This window comes from Syngnathoides biaculeatus, chromosome 11 (assembly GCF_019802595.1).
Source record: "Syngnathoides biaculeatus isolate LvHL_M chromosome 11, ASM1980259v1, whole genome shotgun sequence".
NCBI classification, from domain to species: domain Eukaryota; kingdom Metazoa; phylum Chordata; class Actinopteri; order Syngnathiformes; family Syngnathidae; genus Syngnathoides; species Syngnathoides biaculeatus.
In genome coordinates this window covers 3,388,745-3,406,892 of record NC_084650.1, presented here as the reverse complement: position 1 = coordinate 3,406,892, position 18,148 = coordinate 3,388,745, and the positions used below count along the sequence as shown (strand labels likewise).

The following is an 18,148-nucleotide window of genomic DNA, read 5'->3' as shown; positions in this document are numbered from 1 at the left end:
TCTAAAGAATCCCATACCGGATCGGTCGTGGCCCGGGTTAACAACGCCCGCCCCCGGCACTGCTAACCTGCAGGGCGTCGGTGGAAATTCAGCTACTGTGGGTCGAAGACAAAGAAGAGGAGGAAACCGGATCCAGCGTCAGAAGAAAAAGAGGAATGCACAGAGCCTACAACTGAGTGTAGGGACTTTGAATGTTGGGACTATGACAGGAAAAGCTCAGGAGTTGGTTGACATGATGATTAGGAGAAAGGTTGATATTCTGTGCATCCAAGAGATTATGTGGAAAGGTAGTAAGGCTAGAAGTTTGGGAGCAGGGTTTAAATTATTCTACCACGGAGTAGATGGGAAGAGAAATGGAGTAGGGGTTATTTTAAAGGAAGAGCTGGCTAAGAATGTCTTGGAGGTGAAAAGAGTATCAGATCGAGTGATAAGACTAAAATTTGAAATTGAGGGTGTTATGTATAATGTGGTTAGCGGCTATGCACCACAGGTAGGATGTGACCTAGATTTGAAAGAGAAATTCTGGAAGGAACTAGATGAAGTAGTTCTGAGCATCCCAGACAGCGAGAGAGTTGTGATTGGTCCAGATTGTAATGGACATATTGGTAAAGGAAACAGGGGCGATGAAGAAGTGATGGGTAAGTACGGCATCCAGGAAAGGAACTTTGAAGGGCAGATGGTGGTGGACTTTGCAAAAAGGATGGAGATGGCTGTAGTGAACACTTATTTCCAAAAGAGGGAGGAACATATAGTGACCTACAAGAGCGGCGGTAGAACCACGCAGGTAGATTATATTTTGTGCAGACGATGTAATCTGAAGGAGGTTACTGACTGTAAAGTAGTGGTAGGGGAGAGTGTAGCTCGACAGCATAGGATGGTAGTATGTAGGATGATTCTGGTGGTGGGTAGGAAGATTAAGAAGACCAAGGTAGAGCAGAGAACCAGGTGGTGGAAGCTGAGAAAGGAAGAATGTTGTGCGGCCTTCCGGAAAGAGGTGAGACAGGCTCTCGATGGACAACCGAAGCTCCTGGAAGACTGGACTACGACAGCCAATGTAATCAGAGAGACAGGCAGGAGAGTACTTGGTGTGTCTTCTGGTAGGAAGCGGGAGAAGGAGACTTGGTGGTGGAACCCCAAAATACAGGGAGTCATACAAGGAAAGAGACTAGCGAAGAAGAAGTGGGACACTAAGAGGACTGAGGAGAGGCGAAAGGCGTACATCGAGATGCGACGTAGGGCAAAGGCTAAACAAGAGGCATATGAAGACATGTACACCAGGTTGGACACGAAAGAAGGAGAAAAGGATCTATACAGGTTGGCCAGACAGAGGGATAGAGATGGGAAGGATGTGCAGCAGGTTAGGGTGATTAAGGACAGAGATGAAAATGTGTTGACTCGTGCCAGTAGTGTGCTAAATAGATGGAAAGACTACTTTGAGAAGTTGATGAATGAAGAAAATGAGAGAGAAGGAAGAGTTGAAGAGGCAAGAGTGAAGGACCAGGAAGTGGAAATGATTACTAAGGGGGAAGTCAGAAAGGCACTACAAAGGATGAAAAATGGAAAGGCAGTTGGTCCTGATGACATACCGGTAGAGGTATGGAAGCAATTTGGAGAGATGGCTGTGGAGTTTTTGACCAACTTATTCAACAGAATACTAGCGGGCGAAAAGATGCCTGAAGAAGTATGTTAAAATAGTACAGGACATGTATGATGCCAGCAGAACAATGGTGAGGTGTGCCTTAGTTGTGACAGAGGAATTTAAGGTGGAGGTGGGACTGCATCAGGGATCAGATCTGAGCCCCTTCCTGTTTGCAGTGGTAATGGATAGGCTGACAGATGAGGTTAGACTGGAATCCCCTTGGACCATGATGTTCGCAGATGATATTGTGATATGCAGTGAAAGCAGGGAGCATGCAGAGGAACAATTACAAAGATGGAGACATGCACTGGAAAGGAGAGGAATGAAGATTAGCCGAAGTAAAATAGAATATCTGTGCGTGAATGAGAAAAGTGGAGGGGGAAGAGTGAGGCTACAGGGAGAAGAGATAGCGAGGGTGGAGGACTTCAAATACTTGGGGTCAACCAATACAGAGCAATGGAGAGTGTGGTCAGGAAGTGACCCGTTGTCCAAGCAGGTTGGAACAGCTGGCGAAAGGTGTCTGGTGTGTTATGTGACAGAAGAGTCTCTGCTAGGATGAAGGGCAAAGTTTACAAAACAGTGGTGAGGCCGGCCACGATGTACGGCTTAGAGACGGTGGCACTGAAGAAACAACAGGAAGCTGAACTGGAGGTGGCAGAAATGAAGATTTTGAGGTTCTCTCTTGGAGTAAGAAGGTCGGATAGGATTAGAAATGAGCTCATGAGAGGGATAGCCAAAGTTGGATGTTTTGCTGACAAGATTCGAGAGAGCAGACTTCGATGGTTTGGACATGTTCAGAGGCGAGAGTTGAGACTAGTTGTCAACACGGTGACTTCCGTTGACAATTTCCGGCTGATTTGGACGCCAGACGGATCACTATTTTTTTTTTAAATAAAAGATTAATTTATTTTTTAGGGAGAATTTTGGCAGTAGAGAGCCTCCCTTTGATTTTGTTTTAAATTTAAGGCCTTTTTAGGGGCTTGACCGGTTTTTGCGGATTTTAAGGACTTTTAGGAGCCCCTAAATGCACCTTCGAAAATTTAGGGGTTTTTAGGGACTTTTAGGGCCGCGTGCGAACCCTGCGTGCCACCACAGTTTAGTCCTGTCTTAGTTTATGTTTCATAGTCATAGACAAGTCCTAGTTCATGTTTCCTAGTCATCAGACCTCACTTCACATTTTTGGATCCTGCCTTTGCTTAGCGTGTTGTGCCTCTGCCTTCTCAGACTGCTTACAGTGTGTATGATCTCAGCTTTGAATAAAACTACGCCTAACATCACGCCCTCGTTTTGGAGTCCTGGATTTGGGTCGAGCCCCGCACAGTTTTCTGTGACACCAGCTCTGCTGTTGAAGTGTCCTTGTTAATACACTGAATGTATGAGTGATTGTAAATGTCTGTGAAGTGTTTTGAGTGCTGTGATGGTGTAAGCACCATCCTGTATAACTTTAAGTGCATTCCATTTACTCTTTAAAAAAATACATTTAAACAGTATTAACTGTGTATTCTACATTGGCTTTCAACAAAATTAGTGTTATTAGGGTTCGGTTTGAACCAATGTCCTCATAACTGTGAGGCCAACTGTCTACAGCTGCCCCACCGTGCCTCAAATTTAAAATCAATTATGAAATATTTCCATACCGAACGACTAAAATAACGGAGCGCAGGTCGATTGAGTTAAATGTTTGTATTGTAGCGCCGAAGAAAAGGAGTCGGAGGCGGAGTGTTGAACACAGGAGCAAACCTCGTTTTATTTCAGACATCGACAGAGCGTACCCATTACGGCGGGCGAGTCTTCTTTTCTTAAGATAGTCAGCGGAAAACCGCGCCCCCAAGCCATTTGATTGGTCCCTGCAAAGTCCCTCGCTTTTACCTCGAGTGCGCCTCCTTCAGTGGCTGAAAGAAAATCATATTGATTATCCGCGCTATTCCAAAACAATGGATAATATGATTATCACAGCCCTAAACGCATTAATGCGTATGCACTTTGAGTTGTGTTTGCTGTCGTGCAAGGTGCTATACTACCACTGCTGCTACTCCTATTACAACACGAACTTTACCTCAATAATTTAAGCATCCATCTCTACGACCATCCATAGCCCATCAAACACAATTAAATCATAGTTTCTATTCAACACACTTCAATCATGGCACAATAATCCCTGAATCCTGGAAGGAAACCATATTTGGTTTCTGAAGAAAACATGCATTTTCGCAAACGGCCATATGCATAGCGAAGTGCATGCAGTTAATTAGCTATCACAATGTAAACGTATCTAATTGAACGTTAATATTATTAGAGCATTAAGTGTAGTCCTTACCTTCAAAGGTTGACAATTGGTGTTCCCACTTTCTGGCTGCTTGCAGTGTAAACACCGCGGCATGATGTTGCTGTGAATAATGACTGTGTCCTTCTGGCGCGAAAATATACCTACAACTTGTACCTCTTCCCCTTGTTTCACAGTGTCAGCAGGTGCTAAGCATCCGTCGGGGATGCATTTCCCTGGGTGACCGATGGTGTCGCGTGTAGTGCACTCGGTGCCAAATAGGCAGAAGCAGCAAAGAGAAGACAATTAAATGGCTTGGGGGCGCGGTTTTCCCCTAATCTGACACACTGACACCGGAAGTGTAACGAACAAGAACGTCCGTGCGGAACCTCGTAACCTAACTCGAGGTCCCGTGGGTGAATTATGTAGACCACCACAGTATTTTTCTTCTGACAAAGCATGCGACGCAAAAATCTTCTCAACAATACACGGTAATCATTTTGTGTTTTTTTTTGTAAAGTTACACATTAAAATTTATAATCACAGCAGAAAAAAATGTTCGAAACGATTTTTTTCCTCTTTAAATCTACGTTTAATCATTTCGCCGGAAATGCCGAGAAGTCAACTTCCTGTTTATCTAGCCAATCAAATCCGTGGACGCAGAGTGTGGGTTTTACCTGACCAATCATACAACAGAGTTCTTCGGAAGCTTGAAGCGGCTGTTGTCGCTTTGGCGTGTGACAACGTCATCTGTAGAGGACAGGTCTTCAGAGATAGAGGTTCTTCTAAAAGGAAAGGACAAAATGACTTGGGACATTGGGTGTGCAAGAGGCATACTTTTTTAAATTAAAAAAAAGAGACTCACATTTAAACGGATCCCTTCTACAGGTTCGCTAAGGTAGGTGAGCCGAATATACGATAATAGTGTGAACCTATTGCAGAACTACACGAGCATTAGCAACTAAACCAGTCAACCTCTGAGACACATGAATAGTGTTGTAGCATTCCTGTTAGGTCTTTGTCAGTTAGTCATCAAGACACTGGGGATATCGACCATTAAAACCCGGCCAATTCCACTTGAATCGAGGTGGTTGGAGCATTGACAGGGGATTCCCAAAAGGACAAAGCAGGGTTCCACTTTTGGAACTTTGAGGGATGTCACCTTCTCGATTTAGCATTCCACTTAGCAGATTGCAGACTGTCGAGATGGAACAGACCGATGTAATGCAGTGCAAGCTAGATGTCGCAACTGGACATTGAACGCAACATAGTGCATAGTTTACCTGAAGAACTGAAGAGATGCAGCAGAAGCTCTGTAGACCAATGGATAGGTTTCCAATGACATCACCACAGTCCTTCACTAATCAGATAAATTAACGATGGAAAAAAACTTCACGCTTCACCTAACTAACCCTAATCTGTATTTTCTGACCTCTATGACACAAAAGATGGCGTAATTGGAAACCTATCCATACAAATCAGAACATATACAAGATAGTCTCTTGATTAAAAAAAAAAAAAGTCATTTTTTCTAGATTATTGCAGCCTGGAAATATTTTCAGCAATATCAAATAATCCCTTTAAAGAACAACATGTGTGTAATCTATGACTTTGAGTTGAGGGACAACTGCAATTTTCATCCATCCATTTTCTATAGCGCTTGTCCTCGTTAGGGTCACGGTGTGCAGGAGCCTATCCCAGCACACCCTGGACTGGTTGCCTATTGATCACAAAGACCATATAAACTAACAACCATTATTTCACACTCTCATTCACACCTATAGGCAATCTTCCATGAACCTAATCTGCCTGGTTTTTAGTACTTAGAGTACCTGGAAGAAAACCCACATATAGAGAAAACAAGCAAACTCCGCCGAAGATTCCTGGAGGTGCAATTCAAAATGATGCACCCCGGAACTAAAGTTATTACTCTTAGTACTGATGGTCCTGACTTGTTTTGTGTTCTTTTCAGCTATGGAAACCTCATCATCAGGCATCCCAAACCGTAGCCCTTCTCCTGCTGCTCTGAGGACAAACTCTCCCTCTCCACAATCTTCTCCAAAACTCACAATCCCGCCGCCATCCTCCTCGACAACCTCATATCAGCGGGGGTCACGTATTTATTCCCGCTCGTCTTCGCTCTCCACGCTGCCAGCTTCGCCGCTTTGCTCGCCTGTCAGAAGCCCCTCTCACTTAGGGAGAGCTCAGCTCAATGCGGCCTCCTCGGCCACTGCTGGAACTTCATCTGGAGCTGCAGTTCCTCCCGTGCATGAACTCGGTGACAGTCTTGTCAATGTAGTTTCTACCCTGTTTGAAATGGGCAGTGTCATTCCTGCTTCATCATTTGTCTTCAGAGGGAATTAACAACTATATGGGTATAGTAATACTTTGTTAATCATAAACTCCATTTCAGGTCTGTGACAAACACAGTCAAACAGAGGGGCATGGTGGACGGGTGGGCAGCACACTCAATGCACTTTATATGAATAAAAACATTAAAATACATTAATAAAAACATTTGAAAAAGTACAATCTAAACAGCTTTTAGTGCAAAAAAAATCTCACTGAAAAGCAGACGTACTCTAAAACGGATGAGCAAAATAATTTTTAATCTTGATTTAAAAACACTCACACTTGGGGCTGATGTCACTTCTGTAAGCAACATACTCCATTTTTTGCAGCATAATTGGTAAATGCTGCTTCACCATGTTTGCTTTGCACTATCCACTCCATTAATAAATCTGAGTCAGTCGATCTCAGAGCCTGACTTCAACTACATATCTTTGCCTTATGCTAAAGTCTGCTACCTTAATGCTAACATACAATGCAAAAGGACATAGATGGGCTAAAGGAAATACCAATGATGTTGACATACATGGTGTAGAAATACATGAAGATAGACAGTATGCCAATACTCACAGGCATAGGGTTAGGAAACACTTCTTTGTGTATGTCTATAAGTTTGTATTCAACTGTCCTAAGGTGCACACTGAAGAAGAACATCATTATGGGGCTAAATTAGATTCATGGCATTTTTCATTTGATTTAAGTAGGAAAATATTTGAGATCCATGTGTTTTGAATTGCGAGCATATTCATGAAACAAATTAGACTCCTGAGTAAAGACACCACTGTATATAAATTTTTGGTCCAAATGTAAATGTGATTTACATGGTAAGATTATTATTGTATTTATGATAATAACATAATAATACTGCATCTGCTTTCAGAGGCGCCAGAGGAGGAGGCCAGTCTTGAGGAAGTGGCAGAAAGAGCAAAGACAGGTGATGCTAAAGCGCAAACCAAGGTCAGTGTCAAGTAGTTGGTGGGCTCACTGTGCCAGGGGACATGTTAATGAGAAAGGGACACAGAAAATGTCCTTGTATCCATCCAGATGGGCCGTTTCTTCCTGGCTCTGGCCCAAGAGAGGGATGAGGAGCTTAACAACTGCACCGCGGTCACCTGGCTGGTTCAAGCTGCTAAACAGGGCCGCAAGGATGCCGTAAAGCTGCTGCAACAGTGCTTATTCTCCAGGCAAGGTATTGGACTTGTCCTGTGCTATTGCGATATTCATTTAGCAACGCGCTAACGTCTGGTGCGTCCCGATTTCCAGGCATCACTCTTGAGAACTATGAGGAAGTGAAGATGCTGTGCACAGAAACTCGTTTTGAGAGGGGAGTTCGGAAAGCGGCTCTACTCGTGTACTGGAAGTTGAACCCTGAAAGGAAGAGGTCGGTGAGCGTCTCAGAGATGCTGGAGAATGTGGAACACGTTCGTGTAGATCGAGGTATGATGCAGTATTCGTTCACTGACAACGATACATACTTAAGGTACTATTTGGGCATATTGGGCTTTTGGGGTGACATTTCACCAAGAACCTAAAATGAACCAGATGACAAAGTACTATTCCCGTTCAAACCTGAGGAAAAGTTTAGGCCTTTAATTAACCTGACATGTGGGAGGAAGCTGGGGAACCTGGAGAAAACGCTCTCAAGCACAGAATTAGCATGCAAATTCCATACAGGATGGTCTGAGCAGAGATTCCTTCCTGGTCATTTTCAGCTGTGAGACAGATGTGCTATCCACTAGTTTACGGTGCAGCCCACCACTCTGAAAGTGTTTTATCTTTATTTACTTTATTTATCTTTATATCAAACGTAATGGCTTCCAAGGATGATTTTGACCCTGTTGTGCTATTTCCCTCAATTTCCAGACAAGGCAGTCTCTCAAGGACCTCTGAACAGCTCTGCTAAGAAACAGAGAAGAGTTCTGGAGGCAATGGTGACCAGCGAGTGTAAGGCGGATTGGCAGTATGACGATTTGGGCACTACTGAAACCACAGCATGAGAGCCAATAGTCTCTGATAATTTAACTTGAAAATATTTTAAATAATAGATAATATTAATATAGTTCAGCAGCAATATACAATGTCTGTGGTTTTTGCAGCCATCTCTGACGTCGGGATGGATCAATTTGTCGAGATGACAAAGAAGTACGCTCAGGGAATGGTGCCACCTCCCGCATTGGCGGCCGTGTCAGGCAGCGATGACGATGATGTCGACGACGTGGTGAAGAATCCTGACGAGCTGCCCTTGCACCAAAAGGTGGAGAAAGTTTTCCATCCCTGTTCGCATGGTGGTTATCTGACTTCTCTGCGTCTGCCCCGTCACCAGCTGCTGAAGTTCCCGCTTCACGCGCTGCTGGAGATCAAGGAGCACCTCATCGACTGGGCGTCACGCGCAGGCATGCAGTGGCTCAGCGCCCTCATCCCCACGCACCACGTCAACGCGCTCATCTTCTTCTTCATCATCTCCAACCTCACCATAGAGTTCTTCATCTTCATCATTCCTCTGCTGGTTTTCTACCTGTCCTTCTTCTCCATGGTTATCTGCACACTGCGGGTATTCCAGGTCAGGCCATCATTTCTAACTTTGCCAAAAGACTCGAGACCTACTCATCCGTGGCGTCGTATCAAAACACATTTTCCCCCCTGATAGAATTCCAAAGCTTGGGAAATCTTCCGGGCTCTGACTGACCTGCTTGCTCACTTTGAGCCTTGTCTTGATCTGGAGCAAGCTGAGACCAACTTTGGATGGACACACTTGGAGCCCTATCTGTAAGGACAGCTTATTTCGCTTAAGGAATTACTGGTTGCTGAGTTCAGCTGTGAACCAGAGTATAAAGGGGTATCATGAGGAAAAATCTACTATGAAATGTTTTTTAGTGCATTGGAATGACAAGAAAATCCTTGTTTTTTCCTCTCAGATACTTCTTGCTCTCCGTGGTCTTTGTGGTGTTCTCCTTCCCAGTGGCAGACAAGTCGTGGATCCCGTGTTCCGAGCTTGCGGCGGTGGCTCTCTTCTTCACAGTCACTGCCTTCCTCAGTCTCCATGCCTCCGCCAAGTTGTTTGCCCGCAGAGCCCTGCTTACAGAAGTACTCTCGGGGGCCTGCTCGCTCGCTTACCTACTGCCGGACTCGCTGTGGATGCTCAGGATTTTCGGGAGGACGTTAGTCTCGGTGCCTCTGGGGGACATCGTGGCGTTGAACATCGGGGTCCCCTGCGCCCTTTATTGGCACCTGGTCTACCTCCTGTTCCGCATGGCCCAGCTGAGGGGCTTCAAGGGGACTTACCTGTGCCTGGTGCCATATCTGGTTTGCTTCACGTGGTGTGAACTCTGCTTGGTGTTCCTCAGTAACGCCAGCGCCATTGGCCTCATACGAACTGTTGCGGGCTATTTGCTCTTCCTCTTTGCTCTGCCTGTTCTCTCCCTGGGCCTGGCTGCGATGCTCATCGTCCAGCTCCTCCAGTGGTTTGTCGCACTGGAAATCACCAAAATGGCCGTCACACTGATCGTGTGCTTCGTTCCGGTCGTTTTGAGGCTTTGGACCCGCTTCAGCCTGAACCCCATTGTGGTATTTCGCTCTCTATCCAGGAGCAGCATTGTTAAACTCATCCTGGTCTGGCTCAGCGCCGTGCTGCTTTTCTGTTGGATGTACGTATACAGGTCAGAGGGCATGAAGGTGTACAACTCCACCCTCAGATGGCCAGAGTACAGTAACATGTGCGGCCCCTTGGCGTGGAAGGAGTCCAACATGGCCCAAACTCAGATCCTCTGCTCGCACCTCGAAGGCCACAGGGTCACCTGGACGGGACGCTTCAAATACGTGCGTGTGACGGACATCGAGAACGGGGCGCAGTCTGTCATCAACCTGCTCCCTGTGTTTGTTGGGAATTGGATGCGTTGTCTGTATGGTCAGCCATATCCTGCATGTGACAGGACGCAAACGGCGCCGGTGGGGCCTCACCCTTTCCCGTCCCCGCCGCTCCGAGACCCCCTCTGTAAACTCAAACAACTCGCCAAGCATGAATGCCACGTGAAGCGCTTTGACCGCTACAAGTTCGAAGTGACCATGGGCATGCCGCTAGAGAGGAAGACCAAAAATGGGACAGTCGTGGAGGACGAAGACGCCACTAAGGACATCGTGCTGCGTGCCAGCAACGAGTTCAAGTCTGTGCTATTGCACTTGAATACGGGAAGCCTGGTAGAGTTCAGCACCATTCTAGAGGGACGTCTGGGCTCCAAGTGGCCTGTTTTTGAGCTGAAAGCCATTCACTGCTTGTCATGCGGCGATGCCCGCTTGCCCAGCAGCAGACAGTACAAGATCGAACACGACTGGAGGCGCACGGTCCAGAGTGCCCTGCAGTTTGGCTTCGACTTCTTTTTCAACCCCTTCCTGACCGCCCAACTACGCCAACTCCCTGACACAGAAACTGACATTGTGACAGAAGTGACAGGATCAGAAGCGTGACTTGATTCTTTTGGCTTTTGAGCCCTGAACTCTTTTGGGCATCCAGACACTACCTGCTAAATCTTAGTAATATTCATCTTTGGGTGAAATTTCAGGATGAACCTAAAATGCACTGCAGTGTTCCTCCACATTGTTACTCCCAGATTCACAGATTTGTAGCTTCTTTTCCTATATCCTCCCCCATGATTCACTGAAAAGCGTGCTCTTTTTGTACTGACTACAGTAGTGCCTTGAGATATGAGGAGACTCAGTTTTTTATGATTCAAGCTTGCTTGATAAAATTTGTTTTGTCTTGAGATAAGAGCAAAGTTTACATACGAGTGCGCTTCAGACCTCCAACAATAGATGATGGCAGCAGACTTTTCAACATCTGGCCACCGTCAATTGACAAGTTTCCTTGCATGGAAGGACAATAACAGTTGGTAGCAGTAATGCAGCATTAAATTAAGTAGACCCCACAGGAGAAGGAAGACAATACCTTAGGTATAGTTGTTTTGTGCTGTTTTGGGTTCTTGCAGGTTATATGGATAGCAAATGTAATAACTCTGTTTTTAGATAGGACAAATACTGTGATGTGCGTTTTATATTTGACTGAAACAAATTTGGTGTGTTTTTTTTAGCTGCTGGAACAATTACATTTACATTATCTATGGTCAAACATTTCAGATAAGAAGATTTTGAGATACAAATGCGGTCAAGGAACATATTAAATTCTTATAACCAAGTTTCTGCAGTGCTCCACCAGCATCTTGTGGCGCCAGGGAACTATGTTGGAGTAAATTGAGGAGCTTCATGTCATGCTGAGCCGGCATATTGTGGCAGCTATATCCATCCATCCATCCATTTTCTGAGCCACTTATCCTCACAAGAATCGCGGGAGTGCTGGAGCCTATCCCAGTTATCATTGGGCAGGAGCCGGGGTGCATCGCAGGGCACTTGGAGACAAACAACAGTCACATTCACAATCAATTGCTGAAATTTAGAGTCCCCGATGAATGCATGTTTTTGGGATGTGAGAGGAAAACGGAATGTCCGGAGAAAACCCACGCAGGCACACGGAGAACATGCAAAAACTCCACACAGGTGGGGCCCTGGTTTAAATCTTGGTCCTCAGAACTGTGAGGCCAACGTCCTAACCAGTTGACCCACTGTGCTGCCTGTGGCACCAATAGCCAGTTATAAACCTGTAGGATTCAGCAATTTGTGCAAAAAGTATTGAAACTGTTGGAAGTGCATTTAAAAGCTTACAGAAGATCAAATCTGGGTTACAGTGCATTTTAAGTTAATCTTGAAATGTTCACCTGAAAAACTTCTGTGAGTAGTGTTCACTATGTTTTCAAAGGTCAACACTAAAACTAAGACATCACCAAAGACTACTTATTTGTTCTTACATTTGATGAAAATGTTTTTATATGTAAGATAAACAAAGATGTTCATCTGAAAATTTGGGGTTTACATTGGCACACTGTCAAGTGATATTGGCAAGTTGTTTTTAAGTGCCTTAAATACATTTTAAAGACAAAATATTTCTGGGATCCTTTTCATTTAAGAAATTATTATTCAAGTTGTTTATTCTGCCTTTTGTTCCTCTTGCATCTGTGTTTGAAAACCTGCTGTGCAGGAATAAGAACCCAGAGAGATTTAAATTGGGTTCAGCAGTTTTCTTGTGACCTGTAAAAAATAGAAAAAAACCCACCTTGTATTAAATACACAAAGAATTGTCACGCACTAACCCATGATTGAGTGACCCTGATTAGAATTTGATGAACTCACTAAAATATCGAGTTGTGTATTTTTAATTTTGAATATTGAAATACCTATACGAGCATGTGCTTTGATTTTGGAGTGAGTGCAGTTCGAAAGAGATTTGGATTTAAAATAAGGGTTGGTATACAATACAGTACATTGTTTTGCAACACTAGGTGGGGTCCAAGGCTCCAGAAGGAATAAACGCACCAATATAGGGCATTTGGTAACAACGGATGCGATTGTTGAAGTCTTTATTCCCCACGCCCCACCCCCCGAAAAAAAAAACAAAGAAAACACACATTTGCATTTTTCATGCCTTCCATCCTCAACAGATTTGCCATCAACGTACTTGACCAGAGAAATATGCAAAAATGGACATTAGTTTGGTAAGCAGATGGAGAAAACTGGATTTTTTTTATTCAAAAAGTGGAATAAAAGAATAAATTGTTCTCCAAAAATAATTCTGCAGATTAGCAAAGTAGTCAGTGAACAAGGCTGATGAAAGGGATCTCTCTGCTGTCGCTTTGGAGGCAGTCATCTTGGAATTGTAAATTACTGAGTACACAGTCGGTTTATGGATTTAAAAAAAAAAAAACAACCTCAAAACATGTCCAAATACAGGCTTGAAAAACACAGACACCAGTTAGGCACCCCCCTTTTTTTACTTTCTTTAAGAGTATAACGATAACCTGACACATTTTGTATTTTTCTCCTTTATACTGGGTGGATTCCTGTAAAACTTCATTCCAATTGTCACATGTAAGCATATGAACCGAACAGTAAACATGCGTTCGCATCCGTAGACGCAAAGATAAAGAGAGCTCGGTCATCAGTGGGTTCTTCGTGCTGTGAGCATTTTGTACAGCTGGGTCAAAATGATTGAGAAGCCAGCCAAGTCAGTCCGTCTGCAGGAGGCGAAAGAAATCTGTTTGACATGCAGCATACTCTTGCTTAATTGATTATTTTATTTTGAAAAATAAACTTTTTTTTTATTTTTATTGTTGCTTGACTTCTATTAAAGCAGCACAAAATGCAGCCACAGGGCAGAAGCAGAATCTGTGGAAAACTCCGGATTCTGCTTCTGTCTGAAGGAATGTCTCATAACATCATCATAATTAGATTATTATCGAGAAGGGACAAAAATGTAAATGGAGGAAATGACGTAAAATTAAGCATGACCAGAAACTTCAATGTCCCGTTTCTCATCACTGGTGCTGGTAGACACAAACGCTTTGAACTGGAGTACATCCGTAACTCAATGAGAGGAGGACGCAAATGTAAACATCTCTGAGGTTTCTACTCCTCAGAGGCTAAATTGTGGCAATCAACACACTGACTTCAACTTCCATAATCCCATGATGGCCTACTTGAGGCCCCTTTTACTTTTTTGGTTAAATGAGGACATGAGCACATTTGTGTGTGAAGTGATACGCCGACTTGTGTCTTTAGGCTTCGTCCTATGAGCGTGTATGTTTGCTTTCATTCCGGCATAGTTGCGTCTCCATCCGTGCTCATGAGTGCATCTCCGAGTTGAGTTTGTCCTGAAAGATATACAAATTGTTGGTGGCGGCGATGGCGATGATGTTCTCTGTGGGGTGCCAAGCAGTGTGCAGGATCTTCTTGGTGAAGTCCAGGCTATCCACACTGATGTCATCCTTGCGCCGCTTGCCCCCGGCGGCACACACTCTTCGCGGCTTGAGCACTGCTCGGAGTTTGCTGCTCTCCCGGGATGCTTCTAAGGTCACGTCACGCTTCGTGTTGCGATCAAACATTCGGAAGAAGTTGTTGTAGGCTCCTGTCATGATAACGCTACACACACACACACACACACACACAACACACACACACACACACACCACACACACACACACACACCACACACACACACACATACAACAGTGGATGGATCCAGTTACTGGCAGAAAGCTCAATGTGTTTTCACATTCCTTTTTAATGTAATGGCACCAGTGGGTGTGATATAGTGGTTCATGTAAATAAATTTCATGTAGATGTTGTGTGATCAGCTCCCAATTGCTGTTCTATGGATGGATGTAGGTTCAAAATGTTTGTGTGATTTGGTAATGGTTGTTGGAATGGGAACATTTTGGCCAGAGCACGCTGAAAAAGAACATAACATGCAATCATATTGTACTTTGTGAACTAGATAATATAATAATGTAAATAATTAAACAGTTTGTGCATCATGATTCGATTCATTGCCACACGGTCTGGTGTGTAAGACTTGGTTACCGAAAGGTAGGATAACACTGTCATGCAGACACAAACTAAGAACAGTTTAGCAACTACTGGAAGAGACTCAGTAAGATGCCGAAATATTAAAATATGAGGTGATATGAGTTTATTGAGAATCGGTATATGCCTCTAAGTATCGTTACATTGCCTACACTGTTTGCGTTAAATTTTTTTGTTCTTAAGTGTTAAGTTAAATCTGCCACGTAGATGCTATTTATTAGGCTGTAAAAGGTGTTTTTCATTGTGTTTACATTAATTTAGCGGAAAGCAAATTTGTGAGCTTGTTTTAAATATGTGCGTGGGTCTCTTTTTTTTACGAGCGTCACAACCCATTGGAACGGAGGTAGGACCCAAATGCAGGAGGACACGGGAGACGCAAAGGTAATTCGGGAAAAACGTTTATTATTTCAAGGTCGGGGATCGGGCAGGCAGTAAGGTGGAGATGCGGTAATCAGGACTTCAGGCGTAGAGGGAAGGTCAGTAGGCAGGAGTCGGTACACGGGAGAATGATCAAGGAAGGCAGAAGTGTCAAAGGAGTCAGCCTTACGGGGTCGGTCGGAGAACAGGCGGAGGTCGGTACACACAGGAATACGATCAGAGATACGGGGTTGCTCAAACGGGGCATGAACCTCAACGATCTCGCGGAAGACCAGTCGTCACCGGGTTCTATAAGTACCGGGCGTAATCAGTTGAAACAAGGCGCAGGTGTGTGCCGAACAATTAGCGCGACCGCAGCAGGATCATGATAACGAGTGTTTGAGCTTCAACTTGGAATGGCAATAAACAGCTTGAGGCCTCTTTTTTTAAGATTTGTTTATCCATCCATTTTCTGAGCCACTTATCCTCACAAGGGTCATTGGGAGTGCTGGAGCCTATCCCAGCTACCTTTGGGCAGGAGACGGGGTCTACCCTGTACGGGTTACCTGCCAATCGCATGACAGAGAAACAACCACTTGCATTCACATTCACATCCATACCTACGGGAAATTCAGAGTCTTCAATTAACCTACACACCCACACACACACACACACACACACACGCTGAGAACATGCAAACTCCACACAGGCCACGGCCAGCATTTGAGCAGCAGTCCTCAGAACTGTGAGACAGCTGTGCTAAACAGTTAACCGCGGTGCCACCAAGGTTTGTTTACTAAAATACGTTGATTTTAATGCAAGTATCCATCACTCATAAATCAAACTTTACTTGCAAGTCAAACAAAATAAATAAAATCAAACAGAAGGAGTGAATGGTCCTTGGCTATGAGGTTCTAAAAATGAAAGACAGACCTGTCCAAGCCATTCCAGGCGCACTCGAACTTGTCGAAGATGCAGTCGTTCTCATAAAGGGAGCACAACTTGCTGCGGAGGTAATCATGAACCTAGAGGAGAGCACATTAGAAGTGGCTATTGACTGCAAGTAAGCTAAAAATAGAAGCTAAAGTGGAAGGTGCACAGAAAAACTAAGGAAACACATTTCATTGTGCACAGTTGTAACATGCACCTCTCAGAAGGAAACGCTAATAAGACAGCACCTGCTCTCAGCAATATGTATTAAGAGTACATTTTAATAATCTAAATCTTCATTAAGGTTCTTCTATTATCACACACCAAAGCCATGGGAATAGAGAGACGCACATGCATCCACACCCCCACTTGCTGACGAATAAATTCTTCCCCCAAGATATCATGCAATTTGCCTGCATCAGCAGTGTGTCCCACTCAGGGGGACTGAAATGTACACCTCCTCTCGCCACTACGCACTGCGTTCAGCCTTGTTTTTTTTTCTCATTCTGCATCCAATCATCTCTTCTTCAATAAACAGTTAAGCTGAGGTAGCATTTATTGCTGTACTGAGTATCAAACCGAGTAAGGCTTTTGCTATCCTCCCAAGGGGTCCTTGCCAACTGTGTCAACTGGAGTTTAATTGACATTCTTGTGCATGTCTCCCTAGCAGTCAATTTTGTGTTTTGTTTCTAAATACGTTAAATACAGGGTGTTGAAAAGGCAAGTGCAGAAAACATGCAAACACTGACATCTGAGCTGGCCAAATATTTTGTATAAAGTATGTTGAGGCATATACTTCCTGGCATGAATTCCTTCCACCACCATTTAAAAACCAAGCGGCTTTATTCCATGAAGTGGCTGTTCAGCATAGTTGCCACTTATTATTTTTTTTATTTTCTTTTTTTTAAATTTATTTATTATTATTATTATTTTATATTTTATTTATTATTTTTTATTATTTGCCACCTTATTCATATTAACTTTACACAGTTATACCACCATAGGTTGCGTTTTGCCATCAACCTATCCCAACAACTTCAAAAAGTTTAGTCCTAAGTGTATTGTGTTTTTTGTTATTTGGGCCACTGTCCTTTCCATCTGTGTAGCGTTTATGGATGAACCCCGACCCCCGTGACTTGGCAGCTTGACAGTGCTGGGAACAGGGCTGTCAGCCAATGATATTACGGGGCGAAGAGAAAGGGATGGGGGGGTGGGGGGTGGGGGGGGGGGGCTGGGAAGTTTAGACTTGTTTGTAAACCACACTTTTACCAAGACCGCTGTGAGGTATATTTCAGGCAAAGCAGATCTTTTGAGACAAATAGAAACCACATTTATTAGAGCATCCTCCATGTTCCCCTTGCCGTTTCTTGTACATGTCTGCCAAAATAGCACTCAGAAATCAATTCGCCAGCCTCTCTCCCCATTGGAGCATTCTTCTATTCTAATCGGCGTTACATCAAAAACTGCTGATTCCCCCTTTGCACACACAAAATGAATGGGAAAATTGAGGGCTTCATCAAGTGCAGTGTGTAAAGACCTTCATCCAAAGGTGAATGGGCCATCTTAATTGGACCGTCCTCATTTCCTACAGTCACATCGCTACAGTCTTTCTGCTACATTGGAAATGTATTCCTCTCACTTCCTCTCCTCCACAACTCCTCAGCCCTTTTTCACGCCTCCTCTTCCTCCACCATGTTGCATTGCAGATCTAGGTGTCAGGCAATACTTCCTGTTCATCTTCACGAGACTGTAAAGAGCTCCTCATTGACCTCATGTGCCCCCACAGGCTCAGACACACAAACACAGATGAGGTTGGAGGGAGTTGCGACCAAACATTATAGAGCAAAAAGTTTCCTTTTGGAGATGTAATGAGATCGCGTTTACAAAACACCAGATATGGATTGATTGAACATTGTTGTACTTGGTCACATTCACCTTTCCTTTGATTGCACCCAGTCGTCCTGTATCTGCAGCTGAAAATCACCCCAAAGGCATGATTCTGCCAATATCACATTTCACTGTTTGGACTGTATTGGACAGATGATGAAGAGTGCCTGTTGTTTTCCAGACATGCTGCTGACAATTAAGGCTGAAAAGTTCGATCTTGATCTCATCAGACCAGAGAATTTTATTTCTCACCATCTTGG

At 44.1% G+C, this 18,148-nt stretch overlaps 2 protein-coding genes across 3 annotated transcripts in view; one reads left to right on the top strand and one right to left on the bottom strand.

Moving 5' to 3' along the window:
- The first annotated feature begins 4,617 nt into the window (after positions 1–4,617).
- wfs1b (Wolfram syndrome 1b (wolframin)) lies at positions 4,618–12,695 on the top strand. 2 transcript variants are annotated; one of them, XM_061835419.1, is made up of 10 exons: positions 4,618–4,800; positions 5,875–6,180; positions 7,132–7,208; positions 7,296–7,440; positions 7,515–7,688; positions 8,115–8,195; positions 8,348–8,505; positions 8,575–8,811; positions 8,899–9,017; positions 9,167–12,695. In XM_061835419.1, the coding sequence occupies exons 2-10, from the start codon at positions 5,877–5,879 to the stop codon at positions 10,710–10,712; spliced, it is 2,841 nt and encodes a 946-aa protein (XP_061691403.1). In that variant the 5' UTR covers positions 4,618–4,800; positions 5,875–5,876; the 3' UTR covers positions 10,713–12,695. The 2 variants fall into 2 exon arrangements, with proteins under 2 accessions (XP_061691403.1, XP_061691402.1); XM_061835418.1 differs by having other exon boundaries at positions 8,348–8,811.
- A 951-nt stretch (positions 12,696–13,646) lies between these two features.
- The window catches only part of LOC133508517 (serine/threonine-protein phosphatase 2A 55 kDa regulatory subunit B gamma isoform), a 60,564-nt gene continuing 56,062 nt past the window's right edge, over positions 13,647–18,148 (bottom strand). Inside the window, exons 9-10 of the mRNA XM_061834672.1 lie at positions 16,005–16,096; positions 13,647–14,270 (exon numbers count right to left, since the gene is read on the bottom strand). Coding sequence (XP_061690656.1) covers positions 13,973–14,270; positions 16,005–16,096 — 390 coding nt within the window. The 3' untranslated portion in view covers positions 13,647–13,972. The remainder of the gene's footprint in view (positions 14,271–16,004; positions 16,097–18,148) is intronic.